The sequence below is a fragment of the Cupressus sempervirens genome, chromosome 3 (genome assembly GCF_028749045.1).
Source record: "Cupressus sempervirens isolate cs-2001-9-10 chromosome 3, ASM2874904v1, whole genome shotgun sequence".
Classification (NCBI taxonomy): domain Eukaryota; kingdom Viridiplantae; phylum Streptophyta; class Pinopsida; order Cupressales; family Cupressaceae; genus Cupressus; species Cupressus sempervirens.
This window is the reverse complement of record NC_143120.1, coordinates 345,647,176-345,664,762: the sequence shown is the minus strand read 5'-3', so window position 1 is coordinate 345,664,762 and position 17,587 is coordinate 345,647,176. Positions and strand designations below refer to the sequence as shown.

The 17,587-nt window shown below is 34.5% G+C and overlaps 1 protein-coding gene across 1 annotated transcript; it reads right to left on the bottom strand.

Moving 5' to 3' along the window:
• Positions 1 to 12,550: 12,550 nt before the first annotated feature.
• On the bottom strand, positions 12,551 to 13,683 carry LOC149566400 (PLAT domain-containing protein 3-like). The gene is made up of 2 exons (XM_089819763.1): positions 13,571 to 13,683; positions 12,551 to 13,176 (listed from the first exon to the last, which is right to left on the bottom strand). The coding sequence occupies exons 1-2, from the start codon at positions 13,655 to 13,657 to the stop codon at positions 12,730 to 12,732; spliced, it is 534 nt and encodes a 177-aa protein (XP_089675889.1). The 5' UTR covers positions 13,658 to 13,683; the 3' UTR covers positions 12,551 to 12,729.
• Between the last annotated feature and the right edge of the window lie 3,904 nt (positions 13,684 to 17,587).

Sequence of the window (17,587 nt, the reverse complement as noted above, 5' to 3'; positions counted from 1 at the left end):
CACCACTTACCAACGTGTCCAACAACCAACTATGAAATTCAAACAAACAAGACAACTTAATCTACAAATTGTCAAGACCTAGGAAGGGGTGCAACCCAATAGGGTATCCAAAACACCCTTCAAAACTCATGTAACAAGTTTGAAAATGCTTGTTGTTTTCCTGAGCAGGTTTTTACATAGAAACCATGCTATACTTTTCTAGTACCGAATGATACTATTGACTACTACCAGGTGATACTTTTCCAATATCACGTGATACTTCTTACAACTAGATTGCAAAACTTTCTAGTATCGTGTGATATACTTTACTATTGCCATGTGATACTTTACCAGTATCGTATGATAGAACTTGCTACTGTCCTGTGATACTTTTTAGTATCACATGATATTTCTCCCTATAGTTGTGTAATACTTTCCTAGTATCACCCACTGATGTACCAATGTTTCCCAAGTTTACAAGAAAAAATCTTGACGATAATTCTAGAAGGAAGATACGAGTTAGAACCTCCACACTGGAGAGTACTAGAACCACCAATGTTGAGGCATGAACACTCAAAAGCATAAAGAATATAAAATATCTCTAACATCTAATACACAATATCTAATCTATAACATCTAATGTAATCATGCATAAAGCAACATCACAATGAACATATACATGCATATATCAAATATTACAAGAAGGAAAGCACCAGCAATGAAGCCACAAACTAAAAATGATCGTACTTGTTTCCTCCCATCGATAATGACATCATGAGAACTTAAAGGCCCTAGCCATCCCTGAAGCATGAATCTCAAATTGCCAACAAGATAGTTGGATTTGTGTTATGAGATCACTCTTCCCAATAACCACCAAATAACATCATAATAACAAGTATATCCAACATGCTAATCTACCAATAACATCACTAATCCAAGGTAGTGGTAATAAACATAATCTAGCAATATGATACAACATCATAATAAAGGAAATATCAAATGCATCCAAAGTAAAACATAAATCACAAGGAAACATATTTTGAATATACCAAAGTACCAAGTGAATATCTAGCATCGGCTTCAAACTGAAAATAGACCATCTCTGTACATTAATCCCCAACAATAGTATAGGTAGCTATGCATTCCAAACATGTGGTACCCATAGGCCCACTCTCGTCATTCTGATGGAGATAATGATCTGGCCACAAACACACAACACAATCATCTATCCATGGCTAACACTCATGCCAAGTAGTACAGAGGACTAAAGCCAAGATCATGAGATAATGCAATACAACAGGTCTTGGTTAGACACTCTATGGGTCTACTATGTAGGGACTCTAGTGGAGAGTAGATTGATTGGCATCACAAAGCCCAAGTTAAACATTGTACAAAAGTTCTCTCTCGGAAGGTCATCATGCTATGTCTCTGGATGAACCACGCAGACATTTGGCCCTTAGATAAATAGATGGGCACATACCTTCAGGTGAGTCATAGAGGTATGTAATATTTTATTATATTAGTTCATTACCAATGAATTCATTTAGTTATCTCTTATTTAAAACTTCTTCAGGTATACCTTGTCAAGGGCATGACTTACGGTTACAAGAGAAGCCCCTCCACAAGTCTACCCTACATACCCATTCTCATCACATGATGAGTGCTCGTAGAAAGTGTAGTTTCCCAACTCAACCCCAATGAACATAGCTCAACCAAAAGCAACCAGGAGTTTGAGTCTCACAAGAACCCGACAAGTTCACTCTCATGTGCTCATGTGTGAGCACACTAACTACATGATGATCATAAACAAGGGTTGGATGAGAAACAATCAAAATACCAAGTATAAAAAGATCACTCAACTGGCCTATATTTGAGAGTACACATTCTACATGAATTCCAATGAATAATAAATCACCAAGTATTATGAACTCACTCAATTGACCTAAATCTGAGAATATGAATTCTACACAAATCCCAATGTCCATGTGTTGAGATAATGTGTGTTGCACACATTGCATAATATTGTTTTATTGTATTATTTTATTTTATTATGTAATGTTACACCTATATGAATGTGCAACATGTAAAGATTCTCATGGAATATACTTGATGAGTTGTATTGTAACATTGTGATACTATTTCATATAATTATTTAATATTGGAGAAAAGAATTAAAATTCTAATATTAAATGTGGGGCCAATGGGTTAGGTAGCACATGGTTTATGTAATACCACTTGGTGGTTTTATGGGACTTGCTACTATATAAGTAGCCACAATGGTAGTTGTAAAGACAAGTGAGAAGATAGAAGAGAAAAATGGAAAGAGTCAAGCGGGACAAGGCTTGACAGGTTAGCCAATGGAGCATTTGTGAAAGTCGAAAGCATGGCATGGGATGTCTGGATTCATGCTTGTTCACATGGATTGTTTAGTTGTGGCTATGACTTTGAAGGCTTCCATAATTGTATTGCAATGGTATTTTTGATGAATAATACATGGTGATGGATGCTTTTGGAGGTTGGATTTTTTCCCTCAATGAGAGTTTCCCAAGGTATATCTTGTGTCACATTTTTTATAATTATGTTGTCTATTCTTGTGCATGTGGATTTTAATTGCATATTTGTTTTAGATCTATTATGAGTTATGTAGGAACAATCATATTCTTTATTGCAAGTTTCCTTACAAGTGGTATCAGAACTATGGTTTTATTATTGTAACCCTAGATTGAATCCATGAGAATGTATGAGAGGATAAAAGAAAATGCAAGATATATGAGTTTTTATTGCGAATCTGAGGGTTTTTGGGTTTGTTATTATGATGAGATATTGGTAGATTTTGCACATTTGAAATTATTGGACAAAAGGGTTTTTTGAATGTTTCATTTAAATGAGGGTTTTAGGAGGAGCTTGCAATTATATTCTTTATTGCAAGTTTCTTTACAAGTGGTATCCGAACTATGGTTTTATTATTGTAACCCTAGATTGAATCCATGAGAATGCATGAGAGGATAAAAGAAAAGGCAAGATATATGAGTTTTTATTGCAAATCTGAGGGTTTTTTGGGTTTGTTGTTATGATGAGATATTGGTAGATTTTGCACATTTGAAATTATTGGACAAAAGGGTTTTTTGAATGTTTCATTTAAATGAGGGTTTTAGGAAGAGCTTGCAAAAATGACCTCCTGGGTAAAAACATACCTTACTATTGGATTTGGGTCGACATTTCCATAAATTTTTATATATAATATGCACTAGTTTGGCCACGTTGAAAAGAAATGTTTTTTTTTTTTTAGTTTCAGCCCATGATGGCCGCCAAATTTAATCTTGCCATAATTTTCATCACAAAAAAAAATTGTAGTGAAAATGGTAAAAAGACTGTCTTAGTAAAATGACCATAACTTTCTCTTAGGCTATAGTGTTTCAGACTTCTTATGGGTGTTGGAAAGTTAATTTAGAGCACCACAACTTGATGTAGATTTGGTTCTGTGTTTTTGACATTTTGCCAAGTTTTAAGAGCCTAAGAGTTAGATGTTATTTATTTTGAGTACATATTATGGCATAACTTAGGCATACAGAGTCAAATTTTGGACTTTGAGTAGTCAACAAAAAGATCTTGGAGAGATCTACAAATTGGTTCAGATTTGGTGCAAGTTTGACATAGTTTATATGTTTACAAAATGATCTAAACAGTTTATGGTATATAATGACTATGGTAGCATTGTGAGTTTATGAAATTATATATTTGAAGACTTAAGATTTGATGTCATTGTATACTCAATTCAGAATTTAGATTGGTCTCATGATGATATGGTTATTGGTGTTTGGTTTGGATATGTATGATAAATTGTACAAGTTGTGCAGTGTTGTAAGCTATCTATACTTACATGTTGCACTTATAGCTTGGTTATGAGTTGTCTTTGCCCATTGATATTTTATTATTAATGCATATTCAGATTGGTGACTTAGATTTGAGTTGTCTATGCCCTAAGTCACATAATTTGCTGATTTTTATTCATGTAGAAGTGATAAGATGTTGCTACTAGTTACATTCATAGTGGAGGATTGTGGTTGACTATTTTATGCTGACAAGGTTGGACATATTGAGAGTTAGATGCTCGGTTCATGGATGTAATTATGGTGCCATGAATTTTGACATGACATGATTGGATAAATAAGTACATCTTTGATGTTCATTGGTTTGGATTCCTGATTTGGTTATTATGGTATATCTTCTTGGTTGAGGATCATGGTTATTTGATTTCTTTTGAGAAGCTCATGATGTGCACTTTGAGTTCTTTGATGGTTTGATTTCTTGTTTGATGCTCATGGTTAGAGGATGGTTTTTCATCATTTTATCATGGATAGCTTGGATACACGGTTTAGTGGGAGCTTGTGACAGTGATGGGGTGATAGTGCAAGATTAATTCTTGGTTTGGTTTGTATCTTCTTGGTTTGGAGATCTCGGTTTCACTTGGTGCTAACACTTTGGTTGTGTATAGACCTAGAGGATCTTCATGTAGGAGATGGGTTTTATGATGCCTTGATACCATGGTTGAGTGGGAGTTGTTGGTATTGATATATTTATTGAGTTTTTGCATTGGAGGTTTGTCTTAGATGCTTCTTCATGGTATGTGGAGATGGTTAGATCTTGAGGAATCATGGGGTTCTTGGTTATCTTCATGGTATTTGGAGATCCTGGTTTCACTCGGTGCTAACACTTTGGTTGTGTGTATAGACCTAGAGGATCTTCATGTAGGAGATGGATTTTATGATGCTTTGATACCATGGTTGAGTGGGAGTTGTTGGCATTGATATATTTATTGAGTGTTTGCAGATGTTGGAGGTTTGTCTTAGATGGTTCTTCATGGTATGTGGAGACGGTTTTCTTCATAGTGTATGGAGATCGTTGCATCTTGAAGACTTACATGGTTCTTGATAAAGGTGTGGTTTATGCTTTCATTTTACATGTTATCCTCGGTATGAGGATGGTTTCATTTTTATGTCATGGTATACTCTTGATATGCATTTAGAGTTTTGACATGTTATAGTATGTTCATATAGAGCATGTTATCTCTTTAGTTGAGATGGTTAGATCATATTGTCATGTTTATATTTCTAAGACCATGGTTGGAACTTTGAAAATGATCTTGGTTTTGTTTCTTGGTATTGAGTACATTGATCATAAGCTAGATACTTCATGATATTGCTATGTTGCATTTGGATTTAGCATGGATTGATTTGTTATAGGTGATCATGGATACTTAGAGATGGTGGTGATGCTGATTTCTTTGGATCAAAGAAGTATTTGTTGGGACAGTTGATGGTTTCAATAGCAAGTTCGAGGGGCATTCACCTGACATGGACTTGAGAGGAGATTATTCTTAGATGAGTCTTGGTTGGAGACTTGGATATATTGATAAGCATTCTCTTTCCCCACTCTTGGTCTACTTGACAATTTGCTACTTGAGAGGTATAGCTCATTGTTTCTCTTAGGTGGATTATATTTATGCTTGTCTTTCATGGATATAGATCTTGAGCTACGGTAAATGAGTTAGTTCTAGAGAGTTCATTTGAGAGATGTTTTAGCATTGATTATTTCAATTTGCATATATTGTTACGTTAGTTGAGTTTGGGAGATAGTTTTATATTGGGCATATTCCTTAGATTAAGAATGGTTTATGAGTTTGATCTTCAATGAGAGGTTTACATCCATGATTAATTATATGGTATGGTTTGGGTGTTGTTGTGGCTTCTTGGTTAGGGTTTTATGGAGGAGATCATACTTGTATAGTTTACATCTAGAGGTGTGTGTAGGACATGATACAAGTTATGATTTGCATAGTTTGTCTTTGGTCTTGGTTATCTTCCTAGATGTTCAATTTTGCTTACATTGGATTTGAGATTGGTTAGTGATTACTAGTTTGTGCTAATGTATGTCATTTGAGAGACAACATGGTTATTTTTTATCTCTTTCCTTTTTTGGTTGTGGAGAACTTGGGAGAGCATTGAAGATTTGTTATGAGATTTTTTCTTGCAGGTTATTGGTTTATGTGTTGTGGATGTCTTTGAGACTACATGGATTTACTTCTTTGAGATGTTGTGAATGAATTGGCTATATATTTGACATTATTTTTTTTGCAATGGAAACTTTTTGGTATATATGTGGCAGGTATTTCTCTTGAGGCTTGTGATTGCAAGTTATAGATTGGATATGTTAATGATGCAAGATTCACTTGGTATACTTTTGGAGGTATGGATAGTTGGATGATTTTGGCACTTGTTGTAGGTGCTATTTTAGTTATGGATAATTTGAGAACTATGTATATATGTGATTAACTTTGGATCAGGTTTTTGTGCTTGGCATTTTTTAGTTGGTACAGGATTTTATGATTTTCTAATGTGATAGGTTGGGTGGCTTCTATGTATGTTTGATGGTAGTGGCATAATAGGAGGTGAGATCATTCATGTTTGAAATGTTAGATACTTTGATTTTGTTGCGGGTGGAGCATTTTGTGTACTTTGATCCATGATGGTGGATGTGCTAGGAGGGATTGTTCCTTTGTTCATTTATGTGGCTACAAATTGACCGTATGCAATGTATACAACAAGAGGGAGATTGTTGAGATAATGGGTGTTGCACACATTGCATAATATTGTTATATTGTATTATTTTATTTTATTATGTAATGTTACACCTATATGGATGTGCAACACGTAAAAATTCTCATGAGATATACTTGATGAGTTGTACTGTAACATTGTGATAATATTTCATATAATTATTTAATATTGAGAAAAAGAATTAATATTTCAATATTAAATGTGGGGTCAATGGGTTAGGTAGCGCATGGTTTATGTAATACCATTTGGTGATTTTGTGGGACTTGCTACTATATAAGCAGCCATAAGGGTAATTGTAAAGATAAGTGAGAAGGTAGAAGGGAAAAAGGAAAAGAGTCAGGCGAGACAAGACTTGATAGGTTAGCCAAGGGAACATTTGTGAAGGTTGGAAGCATGGAATTAGATGTGTGGATTCATGCTTATTCACATGGAATGCTTAGTTGTTGCTATGACTTTGAAGGCTTCTATGGTTGTATTGCAATAGTGTTTTTGCTGAATAATACATGGTGATAGATGCTTTTGGAGGCTTGGTTTTTTTTCTCAGGGTATATCTTGTGTCACATTTTTTGTGGATATGTTGCATATTCTCTTGCATATGGATTTTAATTGCATATTCATTTCAGATCTATTATGGGTTATGTGGAAACAATTATATTCTTTATTGCAATTTTCCTTACACCATGTAGGGGAAACATAACATGCAAGGAAACATGTAATATAATCTATTTCCACCATCCAAGGAAACAATGCCAAAATCCCAACAAAATATGGGTGGCACACAAACTGAGGCAAGAATAATAAGCATGAAACTCAAAGTTTTCGGATAATAACAAAACTGAAACCTCAATTCAAGAATAGGGTCACAAGACCAAGGGTCCAATAAAATTTACCAAACAGGTTCGGATTCCCAATCTAGAAAATCCAGCAAAAGACACAAGTCCACCAAATCCACTATGAAAACACAAGTTCAAAATGGAAAATAAAATACCTCAAAATGTCCTATAACCATTATGTTTCCACGAACCTTATAGTAAAGGCAAGGGATACAAGATCAAATCTCTAAATAAGCCAAACAAAGAAATGAGCAAAAAAATAGATGACATGCAAAAATGAGATAATGCCAAAACACCCAAAACTAAAATATCTTGAAATTTGATAGAATCAAAAACCCACTAATCAAATCTATCCAACATCACACTTTTCAAATAAAATCATGGACCAGACAATTCACGGAAATCCAACACCATAACAATGCCTAAAATTCCATTTGTAATTTCCTACGAAATAGAAATGCTCACTCCCATCCAATTGGGTGATATGAATGCTTTAAAAAGGAGGGGAACACTAGTTCTCCACTTCTTAACATTTAAGAACACAAAACAAAAGTTGAAACAGAGTAAAACCATTAAAACTCAAAAGCCCTACCTTACAACCAAAATGGCAAAACGAGAAATACCATCGTAAAATAACAGGGATGCTGAATTGAATGAAACCATCAGCATAGCAGAGCAATCCCAATAATAATCCAACGAGACTAACATTGCAACGATTTGCCAAGCCAAAACTCCCGCAACGAGTAATATATTGATTTCTCACAAGAAGGTTTTGAGGAATTTTCTCTAAAACCATCAAATAGCAAAGTGAGAAGTGAGAATAAACTCACTTTTAGCCAATATATGCACTTTTACAAGTGTCATATAAATTAGATTATTTCAATTAAATAATCTAATTAGCTCCCTGAACCCAAATTAAATTAGGTGATTCCAATTGAATTGGAATCCAACTATGAAAAATTAGCTGACAATAAAAGAAAGATTAAATCAAATAATTAAACCCTTTAAGCCATTAAATAACATTTAATTTAATCTTTTCCACGACCATTGTGAAATCTTAAATGCACAAATATGCTCACGGGTCTAATCACATAATGCATCATGAATCTAGATTTACTAACTACTAGAGGATTAAAATAACAATAAAAACACATCACCCATACATGGACAATATTGCTCAACATGAAAGGTCTAATCACTAACTCCATGTGCCACTGCCGGGGATATAAGCCCTGCACAATAAACATATACAATCAAGTGTAGATGCATAATAACTAGTATAGATATCTTAAATAAATCTATCTATAAAAATGCCGATAGATATCCACTACAAAATAATTATAATTTTATTCACTACATCTAAAATTATTTATATTTCCTTTATCTGCATTTATTTAATTTTTTACTAACTTGATATTTTTATTTTTATTTCTAAAAAAAAGGATGATTTATATCTCCAAATATTATAATTTAAACACATATTTTATGTCATATTTATTAAATTAATTTTAAAAGTATACTCTATTTATAATAAGATTTAAACTTTTGACATATAGATGGTTGTCAAACTTAACTCAGAAGACTAAAAGTTAACATTAACACACTCACACCATCCCACTCCACCCATTCTGTCATTGTAGAATGCCTATCGACATTAATAATAGCTGAAATGACAATTACGCAAAATCACGTAATTAAAGCATCTAATTAATTATATATAAATAGCCCATTTTGCATAAATACTGAAATGAACAAGACACTTATCTGTAGCACATAACCAATAAATCCAACATGGACAATTCATTTCTAATTATTTAAGCATTTGATAATGGAATTAATAATGATTGTTAAATAACATAAGAAGGCACTTAAAGCACATAAGTGAAAATAGTCAAATACACAACTAACCACTACTTTAAGAAACTAGTCAAATACAATAGGATAATATTATGGAGTGCAATCTTTGCACACGTCTTAGGGTAATCATGGAACAACATAATGATACCATATCAATCCTAGTAACCATTGGCACAGACCTCAATGAAACGATCTAACACATCATAATCTAAAAAATCAGCCATAAGCATGATCAATCCAACTAATACAGTAACATAAATCTAATCAACTCAAGGGTGTAGACCACTCATGGTCTCAATCATGATCACTCACAAAGAAAGATCATCAAGGTTGCATCCATTATGATGGCTTATAAAAATCAAATGGGAGAGACACTGCATCGACAAAGATTAAAAGAGACATAAGACTGGTACAAGATATAGTACAACCCATGAAAAATCATTTGAAGCAACATAATGATCCCTAAACCCGAAATATCCAAGATATCCACTAGAATGAGAAAAAAATAAAAAGTTGAATGGGATGTGCCTGGAGCACAATCTAGAAAATAGAGTGTCTCAAGATGTCTCTCAGAGTGCAAGTTTGAACCTTTGACTTATAATGCATAAATCAACAACCAAACATCAAAAGTCCAAATAAACTAAACCATTATGACAGGCTTGGAACCAACTTTCTGATGATATCTTGTTTAGGAAAAACAGAGTCCAGACGAGCAAGTTACAGCCAAAAACCACATGTAGATCAAAACAGAGCTAGAAGGGCAAAATAAAAATATTCACCATCTTGGGATCCATGTCAAAATGCTTTAGGAAACGCATCCACTAGTTACAAAATTACCTTGGGAAGTGTGTCATTTTCACACAAAATTGCCTAGATATCTGTACTAAAAAATCTTTATTTGGATGACAAAAATCTTGATTTGCATGCTAAAAAATCTCAATTATCACACTAAAAAATCTTGATTTGCATGCCAAAAGACTCAATTTATGTGACAAAAAACCCCAATTTTTGTGCCCAAAAATCTTGATTTCCGTGTCAAAAGTCTTGATTTTTCATACAAATTTTTAATCAAATCATCACCTCGAGAAACATGTCTAATTGGGAAGCAATATTCTTTTTACCTAAGATTCCAACTATGTCCAAATTGGACAAATTTTATATAAAAATATGGGTTTTTGGGTGCTTTGAGGTCAACGATATAGTCTAGTTGGGCTCAAAGTGCACGAATCCAATACGAAAAAAACTCTAAAAAATGAAACCCTTTGAAAGAGAAAACACAGATTTGAAAGCCAAACCAACCCTCTCATAAATAGGACATGGGCATGAAGATTTTGAGCTCTAATACCATCTTGAAGTTGATGAAAGATCAACCCCACAAGTCCCAAAAATCACCTACATGCAAACACTTGTCAAAAAAAGAGAGAAGTAAAAACTATGGAGGCTGGAATTCCCAGATCCACAAATGAGACATTCTTGATGAGCAAAAAAAAGATTGTTATTATCAAAAAGGAATTAATGTTACAAAGAGAGATCATTATAAAGGAGATCAAAATCCTAATAAGTAACTAACTTAGGTCGCAAGATAATAATTAATAAGTTTATGCCCAAAGTTTAGCTTAAGTAAACTAGAGATAATAAATGACTTAATAATTAAATCAATATGATTTAATTAATAAGAAAAAAAATTATTACTCTAACAACATTGTGGTTCGAGTAAACATGTGTTTGATCTCAATGCACAAGATGAATGATGCCTTTCATTGGAATGAAAGGGCCTAGAGTAGGATTGAGGATAAATGAGGATTTGTAGAGGGTAGTAGAAGGCACAACCAAAACTTTTAAGCCCTTCCTAGTTTGGAGTACTAGTATAAGGAATGTGAGATTGAGGAAGGTAGAAGGGGATGCAAGAAGTTGAAGGAGGAGTTGTAGATGTTGGAGGAAAAGAACAAAATAACAATGAAGAGGCATTCACTTGTAAAAGAGAAGCGTTTTAAGGTGTAGAAAGGAAGGAAATTAAAGAAGGCCCATGTGGTTACCTAATATGGGTCCTTCATACCAAAATACTCCAAGAACCCCATGATGAAAGCAAAGCAATGCAAGTAGGCATTTTGATTTAACCTAACACATTTTGTTAAAAACTCTACCAAATATGAGCCCTTCAAACCAAAAGACTCCAAGGAACCCATGATGAGAACAGAGCAATTCAAATAGGAGTTTTATATTAACACATTTTGTAAAAATCTCTATCTAAGGACACTAATGCTTATAGTCCTCTTTCAATCCATTTTATACTCTATTGGCTTATTTTGTCTGAAAAATAGTGAATGTATTGTGCACTAGTCAATTGTACAAGTCAATTTTATCTTTGACAAGGTTAAACATGTTCAACTACTCATGACAGTTACTAGTGGTTATAGGGATAATTTTGGTGACCTTACAAGACAATTGGTTAGAAAATTATTGAAGCTTTATCAAAATCATACATGTAAACTTAATTTCTAAAATTAATATAAAAAATCTAATCAATTATTAATTTTTATTAGAATTATATATATATATATAATTAATATACAACTCATTCATCTTTAAGTGATCCCCTCTTCTTAACACATGATGCAATAGTATTAATTTGTTATCATTATATTTTAGATTGAAACAAATTTTAAGACTAGTTAATAAATATAATTTTTATTATCATTTTATTTATATTACGTCTAAAATGTTTGAATGCCTAATAAGTATTCACTATGATTTACATAGTGAAAAATATAATTCACATTAAGATAAGGGCCGTAAATATAATGGTAAGATATAAACAAGGAAACTCGGATACAAATAGCATCCAAATTATACCTACTAATCACGTTATAGTAATTTTCGACACGTTACAAACAGTGTGATCCACCAGATTTAGAAAGAAAGCACTAACGTCAAAGGAAGCCAATTGATAGAATCTTCTATCATTTTATACCAATCCAAATGAAGTGAAAACAAATTCATTATCCTCGTGCATAGTGCTGAACTATTTTTATAATGAAATATAAAAAATCAAGCGCACTAGTTTTTGCCCTTTCGTAGAAACGCATCATCCCCGTCGGTGCGACGCACATGGCTAAATCTACAATGCCGGCCAAACAAGGTAGTCAAAACAGATATTATACTGAAAAAGACAGATCACTAAAAAATTCAGAAAGACATATCGCTGAACATTTCAGAAACTTATCTTTAACCAATTAATGCAATAAACTCCTGATCTTTACTGCATTTACTTAATTAAATTAGATTGCATTTATTGCATTCATCAAATCCAGCTACAGTCTTCAGTCTGGGGTTCGAATCTCCGGAAGGGAAACTGATAAACCCCTGTGAAGATCCGACTCCCTACAGAACATTCACATATATTTAGATACGGATAATCACTGAAACCCTAGCAAAGCTAAAATTTAATCCAATCGTAACTTTGAGGCTCCGCTGGTGCGGATTTCAGAAGATTGACAGAGATCCCTCTCGGCCGTCAGCTCATAGGGCGAAACGTCGGTGGCGAGCCACTGCTCTACCGTAAATAGTTGCTGATAGCAGGGGATGTGAGGGCCTGTGGATGTGATCTCGACATAGTTGCAGTACCATCCGTGATGAGGACCTGTGCCGTCGGAGGAAAGGATCATTTTGCACACAGGGGAAGACAGACAGGGGCCTCGCCCGCTGAAGATGTCGAGATTTCCTCTCTCAAAATAGTTGTAATCTGGCCCCATTAAGCCTCCCCAGCTCTCCAGACTGCTCGTGTAAATTTCCTCGCCAAGGGAATCGATCAGAGCTAGGCTGATGTTCGAATCCGTACCGCCCTTCCATATGCTGCCTGTGCGGACATATACTGTGTAAACGCAGGTAGCCTGAAATAAACAAACAGATAAAAAAGTTATGAAAAGAATTCCGTGTATTTAGCTCTGGATGCAACTGTGTGTAAATTTGTGCACCCCTGTTTGAGATCACGTTACCGATCCATTAGCAAAAGTTTAGCATGACACACGGATAAATTTGACAGAAAATATAAAAACCGTCTCATTAAATAAATGAAGAAGATTCAGTATGACATGAAGTTGCAAGCAGATTTGACGAAAAATGTAAAGATTTTCTGATTAAATGAAGGAAAAGAATTCAGTGTGACATGAATTCACAGGCAGATTTGACGAAAATGTAACGATTTCCTCATGAAGTAAAGGGAAAATAATTAGTATGACATGAATTTACAAGCAGATTTGACGAAAAGAGTAGTAATTTACTTACTGATGGATCGTCTGCAAAGACGAAAGGCGAAGAAAATGAGAGAACAAGCAACAACAGAGGCGCAAGAAACCCTTTGCAGGACGCCATTGCCGGAAGATGGAGATCTGATAGACACCTAGATGACGATGATGATAGGGGTATTTATAGGCTACGATGGGTTATCGTAGGCCTATAATATTGTTGGGAATACAATATGACATAATTATGATTATTCTATTTTAATATTAGGCTTTATCACCAGGGTACAAAAGAGCCACTCCGCATTATGCCCTTTGGATTCCCGCCTTCAGCTTATTGCCAACCTTTTTCTCTTAAAAAGGGAATGGAAAGGCAATTATAACTCGTTGGTTTTGAGGTGTTTTATAAGATCACATGCTTTTGTACCAAGGAGGTATCTTAGATTCTTAGGTATGTTCAGGTGATGTTTATCTGGCCGAATATTTGCACCAGATGTGACATTTTGTTTGATTTATTAATTAATTAAAAAATCACACAAACACGGTTCTGTGAGTTTTAAATAAATTAATAAATCAAACAAAAGGTCACATCTGGTGCATTTCCTCAGTTGTTTAGCCACGGGCAGAATGTTCATGTTTTTTTTTTTTTTTTTTGGTTTGGGGGATGACTTGTAGTTAAATATTCTAGGTAGTAAGCATGTATAAATGGGTCAATTGTAACCCAAAAAACAAAGAATGATCACCTATTAGTTTGTATGATTCACTATTGATACCTAGTGTTATTTGTATGCTCTTTTCATATTTGCACTTGGAAGCTTATTATAACAAAAATATAGCGATTATTGAACCTCTTATTGGTTTTGATCGTGCTCTTAACTTAATTTTTTTTTAAATGTATATTTTTAAAAGCTTAGACAAGATTTAGAGTATATAAGATCTTGTATTCTTAATATTGAGGAGGCATATGATTATTAGTCTTCAAGATGTGTATACTCTTATTTTCTTGAGAGTTTGAACTTTCTGACTTTATTTCAAAAGTATAAGTTCTTTATCATTAGGCCAACTTTAAAAAGTACTTGAATATTTTGAAATGTGTTGCTTTCTCTCTAAGTCTAGGAAATTTTGTTTTGGTCTTACCTAATCCCTCAATTTTTTGTAAGACTAAATAGTGCACATCTTGTACTTTGACTTCTTCTTCTCTATTTTTAATCTTGTAATTTTTTGTGTGGGTACTTTTTAAGTATTCCTTTTGGAAACTTACTTTCAACTAATTTGACGTTTTTATTGAATTCAAATTTTAAAGTAACTATTATAAACAAAACTTATCATCTATTCTAAAGGTTCTCAAATCTAAAGTTGTGTGATCCTGTTGGTGTAAATAGATATTTACTATTTACACTTTACTTAAGTTTACTTAGGTCAATGCATTATTTTATTATTTATTAGGTTGACACCTAGGAGTTTGTGTACCTTTATGAGTTGTCATGTTGACAACACAGAAATACGCAACTCTAATTCACCACATAGTGTCTACAACACTGGAGTTTGCATTATTAACTGAGTTGTTATGTAGACAACACAGTTATTTGCACTCTTAATTAAACACATGGTGTCTACAACATTATTTTTCATGCTACACCTTTGTAGGCTTATCCTCTCATCATCGAACTTACTTCTGTGCTCAATGGAGGATAACCCACACTTGGTGGACATGTGCCTGATTGTATGGCTTATCATGTTGCTAACTTTTAGGCATTCTAGCATTCCAAAGGCCTTTATATACAAGCATTCCTAGTGTACTTGTACACATCAATTGAATAGTAGATTGTTATTCTAATCATACTCTGGTCTATTATGTGCTTGTGCTTGAGTTCCTTGATCTTGGGTGAATTTTTCCCAAAGGAAAATTCTTACATGGTATTAGAGCTGAGGGAGATTCTTGTCACGTAGCCATTGGAGACCTTGTTACTTCATCTCTCAAAGGGACTTGATTCAGATCTCGAGCATTTGCAGCAATTGGGAGCATCTAGAGCCGAAGTAGACCTTACCATTGCATCTGGAGTGTCGATTCGGTGAAAATCAACTATAAATTTGCTTATTCTTGGCCATAGTCAATTTTCTTTTTGCAAACCAGAACCTAAAGGCCTGATTTGCAAATTTGGTATGGTCATTTTCGATCTGTTTAATTGATTTTCAGATCTACTATTTTTCTCTGCATTTTTCGGAGCTATTTTTTTGAATTTTTTTAGCCCACTAAGGCTTGCAGAGAATTTTTTTTTGCAGGAACCAGGTGATCAAACCCCAACCCCTACAGGCGGATTATTCCTTCCAATTTTGGTGGGCTTCATTCCATATTTTCTATCAAATTTTAACTAGTAGTTTGACCAACACTCCACGGGTTCCATCTAAGACCATTGGCGGACTTTGTCTTTTTCGGCATCGGCCAACACAACATAGTTGGCAAACTCTTCCAACTGGCTTCGTTTGCATTTCACCTGCACCTGAAGTCATTTAAATAGTGTTGAAGGTGTTTTTCCTTTGCATGTGGGACTAAAGATATTGTCCCACGCTGGATTTATCACTATCGGCACCAAAGTTGCCACCGGTCATTAACAAAATACCCACCGATAGTTTCAAAGACTTCTCTAGAACTTTGTGATTTCCTGGTAGTGGTTATACTCTCTGTCGCTGTAGAAACTCTGGCTCCGGCCACTATTCTTTGCCACGTGCCGCCACAACAACATACCTCATGGCGCATGCTTGGACTGTCCACTTCAACTCTGTGCTTTACATGACAGCTGACTATACATCCACGTCAAACCCTGTCATATTGCCACATCACCAGTCATACATTACTGATGTCATTGTGATGTCATTGCCACATCAGCATGGGCCCGCATTTTTGTTGACATCAGCAATTTGATGTGCTAAATTTGATGACCATTTGACTGTCATTCCTAGGCAATCTTGAACTACTATGATGGTCGTTTGACCGTCAAATTTAACATTGTTTTTTCCTCCCTAGACCCCTCTTCAGATTCAGTTTTGATTTGATAGTCCAACTTTGAGAAGCCATAACTCAAACATCCAAACTCCAAATCAGGTGCAATTTTTTATTATTTTGGATAGAATTTTCTAAATTTTTTAGTAGTGTAGTTCTTTTTTGTTTTTGGTGCACAAATTTGTCAGAAATAGCATTTTTTGGCAATTGTACCTATTCAATCTTGCATTTTGCAACTTCAAATGCTCCGTATGGGCTCATCTGGAGTAAAAAATAGGTTCCATTTTTTTTGAAAGTGCATTTTTTTTGTCCACTTTTCATATCTGTAATCAGATTGTAGGCTTGTGTAGACAAAAATATCACTTTCAGAAATAGGTCCTATTTTGCATTGTATTGCTTCACAATTGTTGTATTTTTGAGCTACATTTTAAAGTTCCAGATTTGTACTCTAAAAAGAGGTTGTAAACAACAAAATCAGAAGCCCACTTTGTCCATTTTGACAAGTGGCCTATTGTAAACACACTACATATAAAGTGCCAAAATATTTCATTTGGGAGGGTGGGGGATTATTTGATTGAGTGAAAAGGGGGGGGGGGGGGAGCGGGGGGGGGGTTGTATTGTGTTTTGTGTCTCCTTGCTATTGTGCTCTTGCATTATGGGTTCTTTTTCAAAGTTAACTCCACATAATTATGCTACTTGAAAAGAAAACATAAAGAAACCATTGGTAGAAAAAGGTTTACTGTGTTATGTACCTGGTGCAGAAAAGAAACCTCCTCCTGATGTTGACAAGGCTCAAAAAGAAGACTGGGAATCCAAACAAGAGATGGCCCTAGGAACCTTGTTGAAAAATATCTCTGATCCTAGCAAATATCATGTTAGGAAACTTACTGATCCAATAGAGTTCTAAGCTAAAATTGAAGCATTGTATGGGATAGTAGATGAAGACATGGCCTACACTATTGAGGATAATTCTCAAGTTGGATCCTAGGAATTTTGACACCATCAAAGACTATCTTACTGAAGTAGACATGTATAGGGCACAACTTAAGGATTGTGGTG